This window comes from Fukomys damarensis, unplaced genomic scaffold (genome assembly GCF_012274545.1).
Source record: "Fukomys damarensis isolate Sample0158 unplaced genomic scaffold, DMR_v1.0_HiC HiC_scaffold_38, whole genome shotgun sequence".
NCBI classification, from domain to species: Eukaryota; Metazoa; Chordata; class Mammalia; order Rodentia; family Bathyergidae; genus Fukomys; species Fukomys damarensis.
Window position 1 is genome coordinate 197,905 of NW_022900950.1, and position 20,661 is coordinate 218,565.

The 20,661-nt window shown below is 41.3% G+C and overlaps 1 protein-coding gene across 1 annotated transcript in view; it reads left to right on the plus strand.

Annotated features, from left to right (window-relative positions):
- The first annotated feature begins 2,135 nt into the window (after positions 1-2,135).
- Fat4 (FAT atypical cadherin 4) overlaps positions 2,136-20,661 on the plus strand; it is a 165,916-nt gene continuing 147,390 nt past the window's right edge. Inside the window, exon 1 of the mRNA XM_010618846.2 lies at positions 2,136-8,149. Within this exon, the coding sequence (XP_010617148.1) occupies positions 2,978-8,149 (5,172 nt within the window). The 5' untranslated portion in view covers positions 2,136-2,977. The remainder of the gene's footprint in view (positions 8,150-20,661) is intronic.

The window sequence follows — 20,661 nt, forward strand, 5'->3', positions numbered from 1 at the left end:
CTCCTTAGGCTAGAAGAAGGAATTAGCCCTGTAACAAGATTCTTCCAGTCTTTGTTTAGTTTGAAGCAAGACAGGCGCCTGTGGATGTAGGACTGACAGGGAACAGCAGAGGGCAGTATTTGCTCATGCCTGGACTGTCTGGGCGCCGAAGTTTAAAGTTTGGAGGGGTTCCTGTGACAAAAATGTATGACATATGCCCTTTATTTGCATTGTTTGGCTTAAATTCATATTTTGTAAGTTGGTTTCCTTAAAGGGGAAAAATACTGACCTGATTCCTAGTTGTTTTTTTTTTCTTTTAAAGAAGCAATGCAGGCCATCGCAGAGTAGCTGTGGCTGTTCAGGGGAGTTCTTTTGAATGCAATACGTGATGTGAAGACTTTTTTTTGTTAAATGAGGTTTAAATTTCAATGTACTCATTCTATTTTCATACACACACACACACACACACACACACACACACACACACACACACTCTCGCGCGCGCACACGCACTTCCCCGAACAAAGGAAAGCAAAATTTTATTAGATTTGCTTTGGCTACAAAATGTCGAGGGTGAAATACTCCAGCAGGGAACAAAATACCAAACTTTGCAACAGGAAAAGATCTCCCTCTTTCCAAAGGGCTGCCACTGTTATTGCTGTTGAAACCCTAAGGTTTGGGCTCTGACACCTGGAATCCAAGGGGGAAGGAAAACAATACAAAGCAAAACTGAGTTCCCCTGGCTCGTCCTACAGGAAGTTAGCAGTTGGTGCTCAGGCCTTCCTGCCCTTATCACCCGGAAAGTGTGGGAGAGGGGCTAGTGGATGCGGATTTAGTGGGTAGCTCTCCCTGGATTTCTTAAAGCTCTCTGGGTAGACAAGGAGGAGCGGGGAGGAGTTGGTTCGGATTCTGCGGTATCACAATGTATGGCAGCAGCTTGCTCCCTTGATGAGAGAGAGAGAGAGAGAGAGAGAGAGAGAGAGAGAGAGAGAGAGAGAGAGAGAGAAAGGGCAGGAAACGGTTAAAGCAAATCTGCGCTGTGCATTCCCAGACAGGCTTTGCTTAATCCTTCCTCCCCGCTTAAACAGACCCTCACCCCCGCCTTTCTTTTATTTCTCTCGACCCTAGTACCCCTGAGTTATTACTAGCATAACAACCTAACGGTCTTTCCCCAGACACCGCCACGAAAGTTATTTATCTGCAAACCTGAACCCACCCCCATCTATGCTGCCGCGCAACCTTTTGCTGTTATTGCTCTGACTCCCGCCAAGATGTGTGTGTGTGTGTGTGTGTGTGTGTGTGTGTGTGTGAGAGAGAGAGGGGGGGGAGAGGGATCGTCCCCTCCGCCCCGGGCTACCCCTCCGCCGCCCTCGGCCCTCGGGGAGGCTGGGTGATCAGCATCCCGAGTAGCCACTCCGAGGGCGCCCTCGGGAGGAGCGCCAGGCGGGGCCGCAGCATCTTCAGCCCAATGGGGCTCGGGCTAGGGAGGGGCAGTAGGTGACAGGACCCGGAGCTAGGGGGAGTTCGAGAGAACTCTAGGGCTGCGATCAATGGGTGGCGAGCAAAGTTTCTGAGTCCCTTTCCAGTTCGCGGTCTTCCCTCCCCCTCTATTTGTGTTTCGGCTACGCTCTGTGTGTGTGTGTGTGTGTGTGTGTGCTCGCGTGCGCGCGCGTGTGTGTGCTCGCAGCGGGGAAGGGGCGGGGAGAGTGTAAGGGACCGGGAGGAGGTGGAGAGGGGCTCGTTAAGCTCCGGCTCCACAGCGCTGCACCCTTCAGCCCCAGCTCGCGAGGAGAGCGCTGGCAGGCGCCATCGGGAGCAGCAGAGGGCACCGTCACAAGCCAGCGCCGACTTCCCCGTCTCCACCGCCAACGGGCAAGGAGAAAGAGGGACAAATCAGCCCCTCGCCCCAAACAAAAAGCCTTGTGGATTACAAAGTGAAACTGACACGGGACAATAAAACCAAAGATAACGGGGACAGGGGCGAGGTGATCTAGAGTGGGCTTCTGATTGGGGCCGCCGGAGGAAGATCCCCCTGGTATGGTGAGGGGAGGGGACTCGGGGATCCCGTGCTACTCCTGCCTGACCCCGGCGAGGCCGAGAAGAAAGGGGGACCTGCGCTCGATCTGGACGTACAAATAATGGGTCGGCAGGAGCCTAGGCAGATGTGAAAGATGCCGAGCACCGCTGGCAGTCGCCCGTGCCGGACCGCCTGCTGGAAGCGGCAGCAGCAGGGGCCGAGGCGGTGTCGGCCGCTGGAGGGACAGGCACGGAGCTGAGCGCTCCAGGGTGTCGGCGCTGGGGCTCGAGGCGAGCGGGCAGAACGCGGCTCTCCTAGTGCCTGCGCGCGGACGCCGCCTCCCGGGCCTCCTCGGCCACTGCTGGAGGACGCTGGAGGGGCGTTGCAGCCTCGTTCTCGACGAGTGGGGAGGCGAGGACATTCCTCCTCTTCAGCTTTTGGAAAAGGAATTCGGTTCTCCGGGTTCCCCACCGCTCCCTCGCCGGTGCGCAGTTGTGCTTTTCCGTCGCTACCCACCTTTGTTTTCCCTCCACGATTTCTCCTCCGTGGGTAAGTTAGTTCTAAAGTTTCTCGAGAAAACTATTTGTAATGCTTCTTCGTGTACCTTAAATACAAGCACCCTCTTCCAACTCTGAACCCTCCGGGCGAAAATGCTTAGACTCTGAATTAAAGACAAAGTAAAAGGGAGAGGGGAAATATAAGAGGTCCGAGAAACTTTTCTGGGAGCTCCGTTTCCAAGAGGGTACAGAGGAATGCCCTGCAGTTTTTGGCCACTCCACCTCTCTCGCACTACTCGTCCAGCTGTCTACCTGGAGCCTTTCGCTGACGGGACTTACTTTGGCTGGACTGGAGGTTCTCTGAAACAGCAGAGGTCTCAGATCCAGCTGAATTTTTGTTAGCGCCACTCGATCCTTGTAAATATTATTCCGTTTCCTTCACCCCTTCGTTCTCTTCATCACACCGATCCAGGGAGCCAGGACCATGAACTTGGCAGCAGACAGGGCTCCCGGCAGCCCGTGGCTCCCGCTGCATACTCTGTCCGGGTTTCAGCTCTTTCGAGTCTTTTGGCTCCTGTCACTGCTCCCGGGGCCGGCCTGGGTCCACGGGGCTGAGCAGCGCCAGGTGTTCCAAGTGCTAGAAGAGCAACCTCCCGGCACTCTGGTGGGCACCATCCAGACGCGCCCGGGCTTCACCTACCGGCTCAGTGAAAGCCACGCCTTGTTTGCCATCAACGCTAGCACCGGAGCTCTGTACACCACCACCACCATCGACCGCGAGCGCCTGCCCAGCGACGTGATCAACCTGGTGGTCCTTTCCAGCGCGCCCACCTACCCTACTGAAGTGCGAGTGTTGGTGCGGGACCTCAACGACAACGCTCCCGTCTTCCCGGACCCCTCGATCACGGTCACTTTCAAGGAGGACAGCAGCAGCGGGCGCCAAGTCATCTTAGATACTGCCACCGACTCGGACATCGGCTCCAACGGTGTAGACCACCGCTCCTACCGCATCATACGGGGCAACGAGGCTGACCGTTTCCGCCTGGACATCACCCTGAACCCAAGCGGTGAGGGCGCGTTCCTGCATCTCGTGTCCAAGGGCGGGCTGGACCGCGAGGTCAGGCCGCATTACCAGCTCCTGGTGGAGGTAGAAGATAAAGGCGAGCCGAAACGGCGGGGCTACCTGCAGGTAAACGTGACGGTGCAAGATATTAATGACAACCCCCCAGTTTTCGGTAGTTCCCACTACCAGGCGGGGGTGCCTGAGGACGCTGTTGTGGGCTCCAGCGTCCTCCAGGTGGCAGCGGCTGACGCAGACGAAGGGACCAACGCGGACATCCGCTATCGGCTGCAGGACGAGGGGACCCCCTTCCAAATGGACCCAGAGACGGGGCTGATCACAGTGCGAGAGCCGCTGGACTTTGAGGCGCGGCGCCAGTACTCGCTCACGGTGCAGGCGGTGGACCGAGGCGTGCCTTCCCTCATGGGGCGCGCCGAGGCGCTGATTCAGCTCTTGGACGTGAATGACAACGACCCGGTAGTGAAGTTCCGTTACTTCCCTGCCACCTCCCGCTATGCCTCAGTAGATGAAAACGCTCAAGTGGGCACGGTGGTAGCTCTGCTCACCGTAACTGACGCAGATTCCCCTGCGGCCAACGGGAACATCTCTGTGCAGATTCTCGGCGGCAATGAGCAGCGCCACTTTGAAGTGCAGAGAAGCAAAGTGCCAAACCTGAGCCTAATCAAAGTGGCCAGTGCGCTGGACCGCGAGCGCATCCCGTCCTATAACCTGACAGTCTCGGTGTCAGATAACCATGGGGCGCCCCCTGCCGAGGTCCAGGCGCGCTCCTCCGTGGCCAGCCTCGTGATTTTCGTCAATGACATTAATGACCACCCTCCTGTCTTTGCACAGCACGTGTACAGAGTGAACCTGAGCGAGGAGGCGCCTCCAGGAAGCTATGTGAGCGGGGTATCTGCCACTGATGGCGACTCTGGTCTCAACGCTAATCTGCGTTACAGCATCATCTCTGGCAATGGCCTGGGATGGTTCCGTATCAGTGAGCATAGTGGCCTGGTGACCACAGGGGCTGCTGGGGGCCTCGACCGAGAGCTTGCTTCTGAGATTGTACTGAATATTAGTGCCCGGGACCAGGGAGTTCACCCCAAGGTTTCTTATGCTCAGCTCATAGTAACTCTCCTGGATGTGAACGATGAGAAGCCCGTATTCAGCCAGCCAGAAGGATATAATGTGTCTGTAGTTGAGAATGCCCCGACAGGAACAGAACTACTCGTGCTTGGGGCAATTGATGGGGACTTGGGTGACAATGGCACAGTACGCTTCTCCCTCCAAGAGGCTGAGAGTGATCAGAGGTCCTTCCGACTGGATCCTGTATCTGGGAGGCTGAGTACCATCTCCTCTTTGGACAGGGAAGAGCAAGCTTTCTATTCCCTGTTGGTTCAGGCAACCGATCTGGGCATCCCTCCCCAGTCATCAGTGGCTCGAATAAATGTGAGTCTTCTGGATACGAATGACAACAGCCCTGTGTTCTATCCAGTCCAGTACTTTGCTCATATTCAGGAGAATGAGCCTGGAGGTAGCTACATCACCACAGTGTCTGCCACTGACCCAGACTTGGGTCCCAATGGAACTGTCAAATACAGTATATCAGCTGGGGATAGGTCTCGGTTTCAGATCAATGCTCAAAGTGGGGTTATTTCTACAAGAATGGCTCTAGATAGAGAAGAAAAGACAGCCTACCAATTGCAAATAGTGGCTACTGATGGTGGGAATTTACAGTCTCCCAACCAGGCAATAGTCACCGTCACAGTATTGGACACTCAAGACAACCCACCTGTATTCAGCCAGATGGCCTACAGTTTTGTGGTTTTTGAGAATGTGGCTCTGGGATATCAAGTGGGTAGTGTGTCTGCATCCACCATGGATCTCCATTCCAACATCAGTTATCTCATTACTACTGGAGATCAGAAAGGTATGTTTGCTATTAACCAGGTCACTGGGCAGCTTACCACAGCCAGTGTGATTGACAGAGAAGAGCAATCCTTTTATCAGCTGAAGGTAGTGGCCAGTGGGGGCACAGTGACTGGAGACACTGTGGTTAACATAACAGTTAAGGATTTGAATGACAACTCTCCTCATTTCCTTCAGGCAGTAGAGAGTGTAAATGTGGTGGAGAACTGGCAGGCAGGTCATAGCATTTTCCAAGCCAAAGCTGTAGACCCTGATGAAGGTGTCAATGGCATGGTACTCTATAGTCTGAAGCAAAACCCCAAGAACCTATTTGCTATCAATGAAAAGAATGGTAATATTAGTTTGCTAGGGCCCCTGGATGTTCATGCTGGCTCCTACCAGATAGAGATCTTGGCATCTGATATGGGTGTTCCACAGCTCTCCTCTAGTGTCATCTTAACAGTTTATGTCCATGATGTAAATGACAACCCACCAGTGTTTGACCAGCTCTCTTACGAGGTCACCCTTTCTGAGTCAGAACCTGTGAATTCTCGATTCTTTAAAGTGCAAGCTTCTGATAAGGATTCAGGAGCAAATGGTGAAATTGCATACACCATTGTGGAAGGAAATGCGGGGGATGCCTTTGGTATATTCCCAGATGGCCAATTGTATATAAAAAGTGAACTGGACCGTGAACTTCAAGACAGATATGTTTTACTGGTTGTTGCTTCTGACAGAGCAGTGGAACCCCTTAGTGCTACTGTGAATGTTACTGTAATTTTAGAAGATGTAAATGATAACAGACCTCTTTTTAATAGTACCAATTACACATTTTACTTTGAAGAGGAGCAGAAAGCTGGGTCATTTGTGGGCAAAGTAAGTGCTATAGATAAAGACTTTGGGCCAAATGGAGAAGTAAGATATTCTTTTGAAATGGTGCAGCCAGATTTTGAGTTGCATGCCATCACTGGGGAAATTACAAGCACTCATCAATTTGACAGGGAATCTCTTATGAGAAGGAGAGGGACTGCAGTGTTTAGCTTTACCATTATAGCAACAGATCAGGGCCTTCCTCAGCCTCTCAAGGATCAGGCCAGTGTACACATTTACATGAAAGATATAAATGACAATACTCCCAAATTTTTAAAAGACTTTTACCAAGCTACAATATCGGAGACAGCAGGCAATCTGACACAGGTTTTAAGAGTATCTGCCTCAGATGTTGATGAAGGTAAAAATGGACTTATTCATTATTCTGTAATCAAAGGAAATGAAGAAAGACAGTTTTCTATAGACAGTACCTCTGGTCAGGTAACACTAATTGGTAAATTAGACTATGAAGCAACACCTGCCTATTTCCTTGTGATTCAAGCAGTGGATTCAGGAACAGTCTCTCTCAATTCAACCTGTACTCTAAATATTGATATTCTGGATGAAAACGACAATAGTCCTTCTTTCCCTAAATCAACACTATTTGTTGATGTTTTGGAAAACATGAGAATTGGTGAACTTGTGTCCTCTATTACTGCAACTGATTCTGACTCAGGTGACAATGCTGATTTACATTACAGTATTACTGGGACTAATAACCATGGAACTTTTAGCATTAGCCCAAACACTGGGAGTATTTTTCTTGCCAAAAAGTTGGACTTTGAAACACAGTCTTTGTACAAATTGAACATAACAGCAAAAGACCAAGGAAGGCCTCCTCATTCATCTACAATGTCAGTAGTGATTCACGTGAGGGACTTTAATGACAATCCTCCTAGCTTTCCTCCTGGAGATATTTTCAAGTCTATAGTCGAAAACATTCCTGTTGGAACATCTGTCATTTCAGTGACTGCACATGACCCTGATGCAGACATCAATGGGCAACTGTCCTATGCAATCATTCAACAGATGCCAAGAGGCAACCACTTCCGCATAGATGAGGTCAAAGGAACTATATATACTAATGCTGAGATAGACCGGGAATTTGCTAATCTTTTTGAGTTAACTGTAAAAGCCATTGATCAGGCTGTGCCAATTGAAACTAGACGGTATGCTTTGAAAAATGTGACCATTCTAGTTACAGACCTGAATGACAATGTCCCGATGTTTATATCACAAAATGCCCTTGCAGCTGACCCTTCAGCTGTGATTGGCTCTGTTCTGACAACAATTATGGCTGCTGACCCAGATGAAGGGGCCAATGGAGAAGTGGAATATGAGATCGTCAATGGGGACATTGATACCTTTATTGTGGATCGTTATAGTGGTGACTTGAGAGTGGCTTCAGCTCTGGTGCCTTCACAGCTGATCTATAATCTCATAGTTTCAGCAACCGACCTCGGTCCTGAAAGGAGGAAATCAACCACTGAACTGACCATTATTCTTCAGGGCCTTGATGGACCTGTTTTTACCCAACCCAAATATATAACTATTTTGAAGGAAGGGGAACCCATTGGCACTAATGTTATATCAATAGAAGCAGCTAGTCCCAGAGGATCTGATGCCCCAGTGGAGTACTACATTGTTTCAGTTCGTTGTGAAGAAAAAACAGTTGGACGCCTCTTTACCATTGGGCGACACAGTGGCATAATTCAGACTGCAGCCATTCTGGACCGGGAGCAAGGAGCATGCCTTTACCTGGTGGATGTTTATGCCATAGAAAAATCATCTGCTTTTCCCAGAACACAGAGAGCAGAGGTAATGATTTGGTGGTCACTTGTTATTTGTTGCTGTGCTTTTAACAACAATCTTTTTTTATATCTATATATTTAGTTTCTATAATTGTTTACCTTTATTATTAATTTTATGAACAAGAGCATATAAAACTGCTCTATCACAAAGACTAACAGAATTTTGTGAAATGTGGCTTTATTACTGGGTTAATCAAGTAATAAACATTTCTTTACCTTGTACTTCACCTCATAGCTAGAAGGCATTTAAGGTTAAGGAGCAATATTTAGTCTTTTTAGGAATGGAATAAGATAAAGTTCATTTGTATAAGCTAAATCTCTGAACTAACCTACACACCTTTTAGTAAGGAAGTCTTCTGGAGAGTGGGAAGTTTCAGAATTCGGAAATCCTCTTCTAAAATGAAGAGGTTAGGTAGAAATTGGCATGATGCTGTAGCTTTTTGAGGTGAGTGGTGATGGACCACAGAGTGATCATTTATATCACGAGAGTATTAACTTTCACATCCTCAGCAAACTTGGCAGTTTCTTTATAGACCATGAGTAATTTTAATGTGCTAAGCCAAATTTGGGGAAATTTCTGATTTCATCTGCCTTCACATTTTAGCCACTCTCTTCTGACTTATAACAATCATTTCTATTTTAAACTAAAGCATATGATGTGATGTGAATGATCAGAGACTGGAAGCTTTTTCTTGGAAGAAAAACCACACACACACACACACACACACACACACACACACACACACACAAAACACTGTGTTGTTTAATGTCATGGTATAGGAAAGTATCCTGACTCCTTGTGGGTAAGAAGTTGATGTTTTATAGCATACATCAAGAGAATTCCAAGCTTGATCTTCCCTGGGCTATCTTTTAGGTTATTACCTCCATGTGTCACTGACTTGTTTTTCTCAATTGAACTGTTTTGATAATCAACTAGAATTGATAATTCTACAACCTGGAAAGTTCTTTGCTGCTTTTTTTTGTTTTGGTACTGGGGATTGAACTCGGGTCCTTGTGAAGGCAGGCCACCGAACCGCTGAGCTAAATCCCTGGTTCCTTTGCTGCTTTTTAAAAGTTCATTCTCTCCCTTCCCACTACTCTCAGGGACATTCTAATGTCTGTCACTCAACCAAAAAATATCAAATGTGATTTGTGCTACTTGGCAGTTATCCAAACACAACAGGCTAGTGAAACTGAGGCTTCCGTGTTTATTTTCTTGCTTTCTTTTCTTTTTTGGAAAGATGACTGATTTTCTGTATTTTAAATGCTATTATTATTATTATTATTATCTTTTGCATTCTCTGTGATTATTTGTTTGAATGATAACCAACTGTGTCTATTCTGTGAAATTAATGCATATTTATGGGTTAGAGGACATTAGAAATAATTAGTTATATAATTTTTAGAGATATGTAATTCCAAGAGAAATTAAATTTCATTTTAATACATAACCATGTAAGGCTTTCTAAAGAATTATCCTTCTTACCTATTTATTTTTTTTTAAGACTTTCATATAGGAGCTGTTTGGTTTAGCTAAGGCTGTTTTCCATTAATTTATATGTAATAATTTTATTTGTATTTGGAATTAGCTTCTCCTATACCACTCCTTCCCTCTACCTATCTTCTCTAAAGTTATTTCTTAAATGAAGAGATTCCATTAGTTTAAAAGTGAAAATATTTATAAAGGAATGCAATTAAGTCATTCCCAATATTGGAATCATTTGTTAATGTGTTACTATATGTTAATTAGTTTGGGGAACTGTATTTTCTTAGAATATTATGGAGAGTTAGAATAAATGTTCATTGTTATAATTTGAAGATTTTTTCCTTGGTATTTACCCATTAGATAGGTAAAGATTGGCTTAGCATAAATATGGTAAACAGTGCTGTCCTTGCAGTTGACATGAGGACTAACAAATAATAATTATCAATAATTTTATTAGAAATAGGGGATGATAGGTATTTTACCTTTTTAACCACAAGTATCATTAAAGTGAAAAGATATTCATATTTACCATATCTGTTTGTTTAAAAACCTAAGGATAGCATAATATGGAAATTTTTTAAAATAGCTAAATGTGTCAGGACATCCTCTGTGAACTAAAGTGCTGAAATTGCAAACCATGTTTGAATTCCCAAAGTCCAGCCACTCCTAAAATTAGAAGCAAATGTTGCTCTGCAAATAATATTGAAAGCAATATTAGGAGCTAAAATACCACATTTATATTTGTTGTTTCTTTCAATAAATTGTTTTTTTTCCTTCAATTAATGCACAGTGATTCTAATATATATATGAAACCTCTGGTTGTTAGAGTTGATTTTTTAATTCTTTCTTTTCAAGTTCTGACTTTGTTCAATGCAGTTTTTAAAATGTATACATTTACATTGATAAAATTCTGGGTTACATGCTCAGGTTTCTGTCAGAATTGTAGCTGATCACATTCCATGAGCAAGCTGAGGGTCAGCAGGTAAAAGAGAAACAATTTAGTCTGCATTCTTTTTCTAGCTCTGACACTTATGTGGACAGGGAGGGGGAAAAGGGGGCTGAGAACTGACTTTGGTAATGCCCATTCCAGAGATTCGTTCAGTGTACACATCCACTGCATGTACTACTGTTTGCTGAATGATGTGGTAGATGAACTAAGATCAGAAGATATGTTCCTGTGCCTCTCAGCAGACAAAAGCTGGAGCAATGGAAGGAGTTAGTACATCTGATCTTGTTCATTAAATGAACTGAGGATAGAGCACAGTAATTATCTCTGCCCTACAAATGAACTGGGCATTGTCAGAACACTTGAAAAGGAAGATATTACATGAATGCTCTGTTAAGGGGTGTTTAAATAGAAAAAGCAAAGTATGCCCATACACAGGTAGTCACCAGGCTGCAGTTCTCACTCCTGCTGGTCCCAACAAGAATATATACAGAATTATATATTCTTTTTTTTTAATTTTATTGAGTTTATTGGTACATTTTAGGGATACAGTACAGTTACATTCATTGTTGGGATAATGTACCTCTACATGACAAGTCTTGATTCTCATTTTTTCCCCTTTCCTCTGCCCTCCCTTCACCCCCTCCTCCCCTCCCCATCTACAAACACTTTATTTTCCTCTTTTCATTCTCTCACATTTTTTTCTTTTCCCTTTTTGTTCTTCCCCTACACATCACACCTTCCCTACACCTTTACCTCCTTTCTTCAAATTTCCAAATGTCAGTAATCTTATTAGAATCTTGTGCATTGTTGCAGAATATTCACACCAGGGAAACTATTTGGTATTTACACATGTGGGACTTATTTATTTCACTTAGGAGTATATCTTCAATATGTATCCATTTTCGTATGAATAAATCTATTCTCTCACTCTTTATGGCTGAATAATATTCCATTTTATAGAAAAACCACAACTTCTTTATCCAGTTTCCAACGGATGGGCAAATAGGCTGTTTCCAAGATTTAGCTATTACAAACTGTGCCGCTATAAACATGGGTGCACATACTTCTCTGTGATATGATTCTTTTAGTTCTTTTGGAAAGATACCCAGCAGAGGGATGGCTGGGTCAAATGGAACCTCCAGTCCAAGCTCTTTGAGGTATCTCCATATTGATTTCCATAGTGGTTGCACTAGTCTGCACTCCCACCAACAATGGAGGAGGGTTCCTTTCTCCCCACAACCCCGCCAACATTTGTTATTGTGTGATTTGTTGATAGCAGCCATTCTTTGTGGGGTGAGGTGGAATCTCAGTGTTGTTTTCATCTGCATCTCTCGAATGACCAGTGATGTGGAACATTTTTTCATATATTTTCTTGCTGCTTTTACTTCTTTGTCTGAGAAATGTCTGTTCATTTCGGATGCCTGTTTTTGAATCTGGTCTTTGTATTTGGGGGGACTGAGTGTTTTGAGTTCTTTATATATCCTTGATAGTAGTCCTTTGTCTGAGGTACAGCTGGTAAAAATTTTTTCCCACATTGTAGATTGTCTCTTAGTTCTGCTAATGGTTTCTTTTGAAGTACAGAAGCTTTTTAGTAAGATGAGATCCCAGTTGTTGATTCTATCTGCTAGTTCCCGTGCTACTGAGGATTTGTTCATAAAGTCTTTTCCTATACCAATGTCTTCCAGAGTTCTGCCTAACTTACCTTCCAGCAAGTTTAATGTTTCTGTTTTAATATTTAGATCTTGAATCCATTTGGATTTTAATTTGGTGCATGGCAAAAGATAAGGGTCTAATTTTAATCTGTGGCAGGATGACATCCAGTTTTTCCAACACCATTTATTAAAGAGACTATCTTTCCTCCACTGAGGATGGTGAGCTCCTTTGTCAAAGATGAGATAGCTGAGTACATCTGCATTTGTTTTTGTGTCTTCCAGTCTGTTCCACTGATCCTCAGGCCTATTTCTTTGCCAGTACCATGCTGTTTTTATCACAGTGGCTTTGTAGTATAGTTTCAAATTGGGAATTGACAGAACTATATATTCTTTAAAAGAACCCCAAGAAAACTTTGCTTAGGTGTGTCTAACTGTTTACTATTGGTGGTTGCTATTTTTAATACTAACACTCAGCAAAATTAAAATAATTTATTTAAAATTACATGAGCCGTGTAGCATTTTTATTTTGTTTAAAAAGCTTAATTTTCCAAACTTAAAAAAAACTCTGAAAAGATTGATGCTATTTTACATTAATAAATCTCTAGTGTCTGTTTTAACAGAATGCAGCTGGGTTCTCAGACCTTGTTCAGTCTGCTGGAATGTATTGAGCTTCATGTGTTAAAATATCTGAAGTAAATTCATCCTCCAACAGATATATTCATTAAATAATGGAGAAAAACTTTGATTTGATATCCTTTTCAATAATTATTGCCTTTCTAATATTACACAAGAAGTCCACAAGTCATAGTTCCTTAAAAATTACATGCAATATGGAATTTAAAACTCTATCAGAAAACTTTTCACAGTCTGTTATCAAAAAATGCATGGATCTATGTTGCTGTCCAAATGGCTCCTTTACTTGTTAATGCCTTAGAAATAGCAGACATTTATCACTTGGAAAATACAGGTATGAATAATAAAGATCTTATCAAGAAAGTATTTTTAAAATGTAATTTTGAATTGACCAATAGTTATATGCATTTTATTATGTACAGCATAGTTTTTCAAAGTATATATAAGTAATAGAATGGCTAAGCTTAGCTAAATAACAAATGGATTACCCCACATAATTGTTATTTTTTTGTGTGTGTGGTGAGAGCTTATAATTTCCACTCTTTACATTTTTTTTTTTTTTGAGAAAGGATTTCACTGTGCAGTTCATGCTGACCTTGAACTCATTATGCAGCCAAGACTGGTGTCAAACTCATGGCAATCCCTCTGCCTCAGCCTCCTGATTGATGAGATTATAGCTATCTTTACATTTTAAAAAAAGTATCATATATCACGATTAACTATAGTCACCTTTTTGTACAAAATTGTCTTGAAATTTACATTTTTTAATTCCCGGCCTCTACATTTTAAAAACAGTACAAGGCATTATGATTAATTATAGTCATCTTTCTGTCCAAAATTCTCTTGAAATTTATTCTAACTGTAATTGGGTACCCTTTGCCTAGTACCTTGCCCGCTTTTGTCAAACCACCCCATACTCTAGTAACAACCATTGTACTCTATTTCTGTGTAATCAATCTTTTCAGATTTCATAGATGAGTGATACATACACATATTTTATAGTATTTATGCTTCTATGCCTGGTTTATTTCATTTAACATGCCCCAGGTTCATCTGTGTTGTTACAAATGGCAGGATTTCATTCTATTTTATACAGCTAAATACTGTTCCCGTGTGTGTGTGTGTGTATGTGTGTGTGTGTGCGTGTGTACCATATTTTCTTTATGCATTGGTGGATACTTAGGTTGAATTTATATTATGGTTATTGATAATAATGCTGTAGTAAACACTGGAGTGTAGATATTCCTTCAGCATACTAACTTCATTTCTTTTGAATGTATACCCAGTGATGGGATTACTAGATTATATGGCAGTTTTTGATATTCTTTTCCATAATACTACAAATTTTCATTCCCACTGGCTGAGTTTAAATAGTGAGTGTCCTCAAAGGCTCAGGTGTTAAAGTTTTAGTTCCCTAGGTGACATTATTGAGATGGTATTGAACCTTAAGCAGGTGGGGCTTAGTGGGAAGTGTTCAGGACAGTGAGGCTGTTCCTCTGAGGGAGACTTTGGAACCCCAGTCCCTTCCTCTTTGCTCTCTGGCTCATAATGTAAGAAGTTTTTCCTCCACGTACATTTTCTATAATGTACTTTTTTTATTTTTTGGTTTTTTGAGACAGGGTCTCACTAAGTAGTTGAGACTGACCTGGAACTCACTATGTAGCCCAGGCTGGTCTTGAACTCACAGCGATCCTCCTGCCTCAGCCTTCCGAGTGCTATGGTATCTTGCCACAGGCCCTAAACAAGGAAGTCAAGTCATCTATTAGAACTTCTGAAACTAAATCAAAATTAACCTATCTGTTTAAAGTTGAATAGATTATTTTGTTATGGTTATAGAAATCTGACTAACATACTCATTAACAATGTGTGTCTCAGTGTTCCCTTTTCACCATGTCCTTACCTGTACTTCCCTGGTCTTTTTTATAATGATCTTTTTCACTGGAGTGAGGTGATATCTCATTGTAGTTTTAATTTGCATTTTACTGGATATCATCAATGTTTCCATTTTCTTATACCTGTTGGCCTTTTTTATGTCTTCTTTTGAAAAGTATTCAATTTTCTGCTCATTTTTAATCTAGTTATTTATATTTTACCATTGAGTTGTTTGAGTTACTTACATATTTTGGATACTAGCCATTTGCCACATGTATAGTTTGCAAATATTTTGTCTTTCTGGATTTTCTCTTCATTCTATCTGTTATTTTCTTTGTTGTGCTGAAGCCTTTTAGTTTGTTGTGCTCATACTTGCCAATTTTTGCTTTTATAGTCTGTACTTCTGAGATACTATTCCAAAAAAGCCATTGCCAAGACAGTGACTTGAAGCATTTCTTTTAATAGTTTTAGTGCTTTAGGTCTTACATGTAAGCCTTTAATCTGTTGGATCTATATTTTTATATATATGGTGAGACAAGAATTTCTAATTTTATTCTTCTGCATGTATATATCAAGTTTTTCCAACTGTTTAATGGAAACACCATTCTTTCCCCATTGTGTGTTCTTGGCTCCTTTGTTGAAAATTACTTAGTTGTAAAGGCATGGACTTATTTCCAGGCTTTCTGTTCTTTTCTGTTGGTGTGTGTATCTGTATTTATTCCAGAACTTGCTGTTTTGATTGCAGAAAAGGTATTTAGTGTGTTGATGCTCAGTCTCATGGTAATGGTTGTACTTTATTTAAAATTTAATTTTTAATTGAGAGTTCAAAAGTTGTCACAATTAACATGTTTTTGAAGTGTCAGCCTCTCTTTTCTTATTAAAAAGCCAGAGTGTAAATTCACTTAGTTGTTCTTTCAAGTAAAAATGATATTCCACACTTAGAACAGGCAGGTCAGCTCACAATGTGAGCACATCATAAATGTGCTTTCCTTTGAGACAATCACTGTTCTTAGGTACAGACTCATGGTTTTTTGCACATATTTTACTCTGTCACACAAAATATTGAAAATATTTTATTTCAGAGATTTTAGATTAGAACTCATTCACCTAAATTAACTGTCAATATATCTTATATATGATCCCTCATAGAAAAAGTGTAAGCCCAGAGATGACTATTAGATAGTTGGGTCATTCAAAGTAGTGTGGATTAAAGGCCTTTAAAAGTTTTAAGTCATAAAGAAACAGGATTACTTTTGGCCAGTAATGTTCATGCTACATATTTTAAATACTGTATATCCTCATGGTGCTTGATTTAGTCTTGCTTATTTTGGTAATAGATTTTCACAGACATAATTCATCTGGTGAGTAATATACTGTATATTTCTTTTTGGCTTTATTAAAACCTTTATCATTTGAATCCTTTTTTGTTCCATCACATTGTGAGACGACTATGCTATGAAGCATTTTCAAAACTACTTATGCACTTAAAATTCCGCTGAATCAATTTTTCATTGCATTGTGTGTAGCTTGCACTTTGTCATCATTAGAATGAAAAACTGCCCAGGAAGCTCATTAGTTGTGAAGGACATTAGTTTTGACTACAGAGAACTCGTGAGCCCAGAGTGGGTCCTCTAGTCCAAGAATTAATAAATCCAAGGCTCAGCTCTTTAAACAGGCTCTACACCAGGTAGTCTTCTTAATTAGGAGCTTGTGAGTAGAAGTAGGAAAAGAATAAGTGGTAAATGACATGGGCCAAGATGAACTTAAAAGTTTCTTGATGTAGTTTATCCAATGTAGAATATGGTGAATGTTCTCTAATGCTTTTGTCTTTAAATAGTGTGTGGCAGAAGCCAATATTTATAGTATGTTAAGTAAGGAAAGGAAAATATAGATAATGCAGAAGAATGGAGAATTTAAAAAATCTTATTAGACAAATGTTCTTTATAGAATTCACCCATGTGATTATGTTAACACATATGTACCCATTATACATTGGTTTTTCCTTGATTGTAATATCTTGAAGCAAAATTGGAAAATAAAGAGATGAAAATGAAAAAAAAATCTAATGGACAGATAATGTATGTGTGGTAACTAAGAATTAACTACAGTAGCAGTCCTCTTCAGCTTCCAGGCATATAAGCATATCTACAAAACAGTGAATACAAAACTCGAAGGTTTTAAAGAAATATTGGGAGACATTTAGAAACATGCGTGACTGTAGTCTAATTTCACAGTCTGTACATGTAATACCCACACATGCTAATCAAAGCTACTTATTTTAAGAACAAATAATGCCTTTTACAATCTTACAGGCATACAATTTTTACTGTGTAAAACTATCATGTTGCTGTATATTTTCATTCTGGTGATTGAAGATAGAGGGTGATGAGACTCAGTATTAAGATTACTTTTGGTCCCCATCAATCATTGTCTGGATTAGCTCTGAATGAATAGATTTATAATCCGTCAGTTCTTCATTTTGAGTCATTAAACCTAGTGCAGGAATGTATTTCCATTGTCTCAGTTACTGATTCATTTGTAGTCTTCCCTCTTCAGCTACATATTAAAAAGAATTGCCTGTACCTACTTCTTTTCTTCTCATCACTTCTTAAATTCATCCTTATCAGGCTTGGCTCCTTCCACTACAATGAAATAACTCTTACCATGGCCATCTCTCAGTTTTCATGGTATTTAAACCATAAAGAGCATTGGATGTAGTTGTTTTTTTCACTTCTGTTAAATAATTTCTTCACTCAACTTCTAAATCACCATAATCTGTGATTATTTAACTCTTGCTTCTTTGAGAAGCTTATTCTCCACTTTCCTGACAAAAATCTCTACATCTTCTCAAATTCTAAGTGTTAAAATACCCTTAGAATCTGCTCTTAAAATTCTCTTTTCAATCCATAGGTCTTCCGCTGAGAATCCAAATCAGTTCAATAATGTTAGCATATACACAGATTGTACCAAAATTTTCTCATACCTCTCCTGAATTCTATATTCAGATACCCAAAACTTCTTCACTGTTTGCTTGGTTTCTTAAAAGATGTTTCATGTGGACATTTTCAAATTTTAGTTTATTATGACCTCCCCAGTAAAAATTGTCATAGCTTCAGACATTTTCTTTTTAGGTGACTACAATTTCAATTGTTTGATTATTGAGGTAAAAACAACTCTTGGGGTAAACTTTGACTTTATCACACTATGTATAATCTGACAGATAATTTTCTTGGGGCCCTCATTTTAAAATACATGTAGGAATTGATCATCTCTCCTCATGTTCACTGTTGCTTTCTGGTCTAGGTTACCACCACCCTTCCTTGGATTATTGAAGACATCTTCTTGTTGATATCTGGAATCTTTTCCCAGTATTCTCTTCCCTTGCCTACTTGGCTTTGCCTACGCTGGCTTCTCACTATCCTTAGAACATGCTAGGTACTCATGTCCCTTAGGACCCTGTTCTTGGCTCTTCCTGCAGAAAACTTTATTTCCTTCAGAAATCAGCTTGGATAGCTGTCTCCGATACTTCTCATACTTGTGCCTGTATTCCATGCTCAGTGAGGCTGAAACTCCCTCTAATGATCTCATTCTCTACAGCAGCTTCATGTCCATTCCCTTAAGACTTATCATTCCCTTGTCACCAGCTTCTCGTCTCCCACAAGCTGAATGCTAGAACGTTTAGAATCAGTTCTTAAAATTCTTCTCTTTCTAACCTACACTGTTGTTCAATTGAGAAGCACAACCAATTTAATTACTTAATTTTTTTTTTCTCGTTGAGTTTATTGGTACATTTTAGGTATACAGTATGGTCACATTCATCACTGGGATCTTGTACCTTTACATGACAGGTCTTGGTTCATTACTTTACATTCAATACATGCAGCATAGTTGAGAGAGTGGGTGCTACAATTTGCTGACCTAAAATTCTGATTTTATTCTTTTGGTCTTTCTATCATTTATTAGAATGATTTTTTCTGAGGGCAAGTACAGTGGTATCTCGGTTCATGAACACTTCTGTTTGTGAACAATTTGGTCTGCAAACAGAAGCATTTTGCAAAAAATAATTTTTTTCCTTGCAAACTGTGTGTCAGGTAACAAAAGTGATCGTGGCCATCTTTTTCAGAATAAAGGAATAAATTAAGTCTGCAAACCAATATACCAATGTGTGGATATTTCTATCTGCTATATTTACCTAACTTTTCTCAAGAGCCCAGGACACTTCTTGGAACTCAGTTTTTGTTGACTGACTGACCAAATACACTAGTATTTCTGCTGCAGTCTTTGCTCATCTTGGTTTAGTCTGGTAGTCAAAGAAATACTTGATATCATTTCATTTGCTTAAAACCTCCCTACTTCACTAACAAAAAAAGACACATCTTTACAATGACCCATAAAGCCATAGATGATTACTCTTGTTAGTAGCCTTTCTTGTCGCTTTTCCTCCAAAGTTTGCTTAGCAGACACTGAGAATCTGGGGCTCAGCTTCTGGCAGTGCTGCCTCGAAGTCTTTCTGCAATTACCACTTTCAACCTGGCCTGCTGGCTTCCTCATTTCTCTCACATCTCTTCCCAGAGCATCCTTCCAAAGTCTTCCCTCCCTCTGACCTTTTCCCCCCTCCCTCTTTCCTTCTTTTTGTTTCTCCTTAGTCCCTATCATCACCCCGCACAACACATATGTTACTTCTTTATAATGTTTCTGGTGTGTCTTCCCACTAAAATATATATTCCATGAGAGGAAAGGCTTTCATCCATTTCTGCTCTCTGCACAGCACCTACAAGAGAACTGGCTCAAAGCAGATGCTCAGTAAATCTTTGATAAACTAAGGAATTGCTGCTGATAATGCTGCAAATATGTTACTTAAGCCCTTGGAGCTCAGTCAGTGATGCATGCTGAAATAAAAGAGTCATTTTTCATTTTTCAAGCCAAGTCTGTGGAGCTTCTTCTGAAATTAGTGAAGCTAGCTAATTGGCAAGGGCTGATTTTTCTGGATAAAATAACAGTGGCTGCATGACTTGACCAGCTGAGAGCCTTGTAACCCAATCTCCAGAAATATTTATAGTGTGTATGAGCTACACTGGGGCTACTAATGCTTCTTTTATGGATATCTGGTAAATCAGAACATTGCATATATCTATCTATCTATCTATATAGATATAAATATATAGTCTCTATCATGCACACATGTACAGTGTATGCTACACTATTACCAAATCCTCTCATTTCCTTAAAACCTATCTAATGTCCTTTAGAGAGCAAATCTTAATTTATGGTAAGCTGTATTACTCCTCAGCAAAAAACAAAAGTGAGTACATGTGAAATTTAAAAAATCCTTGTGCTTCCCCTGGGGATAAATAGCAGTGATTGATATTCTAAATAGGTATCAATCACCTGGGTGGGGGGCCAAGGTCTTAGCCCAGCCTTTCCAAGAAATATCACTGACCACACCCTTACTGAAAATCTTTGTAGGCTTGCTGTGGGACTTGCTTCCCCATTTGATCCACATTTAATCAAAGCTACCTAGGTGACTGTACTTGTAATCTTGTTGGTTGGTCATGGTTTTGCCCCACCTCATGCCCACCTTGTAATTTTCCATTGGGCCTTATAGTCTTGTCACACTTTGTACCCACCTAACCACATGGCTTGGCTGTATAAAACATCTTTGAGAAGTGGGGTGGGTGGGTGACCCGATTTCTGGTCCCCCTTGTGTCTCTTTTAGATAAAAGCTTTCTTTCCCTCAATAAATTTTTCCTACTCTTAAAAAAATTACTACTTTCATCAATGATAGGTTTAAGTAGTGTTATTCTGTTTTCAAATGCACTATCCTTGTCAGTAGCTAATAGACATGATGCATCAAAGCAAGAACTGCCTAACAGTACATGTTGAGTTGAAAGTGTATTTTAGATTTGGAAAAAGATTGAATCCAGTGT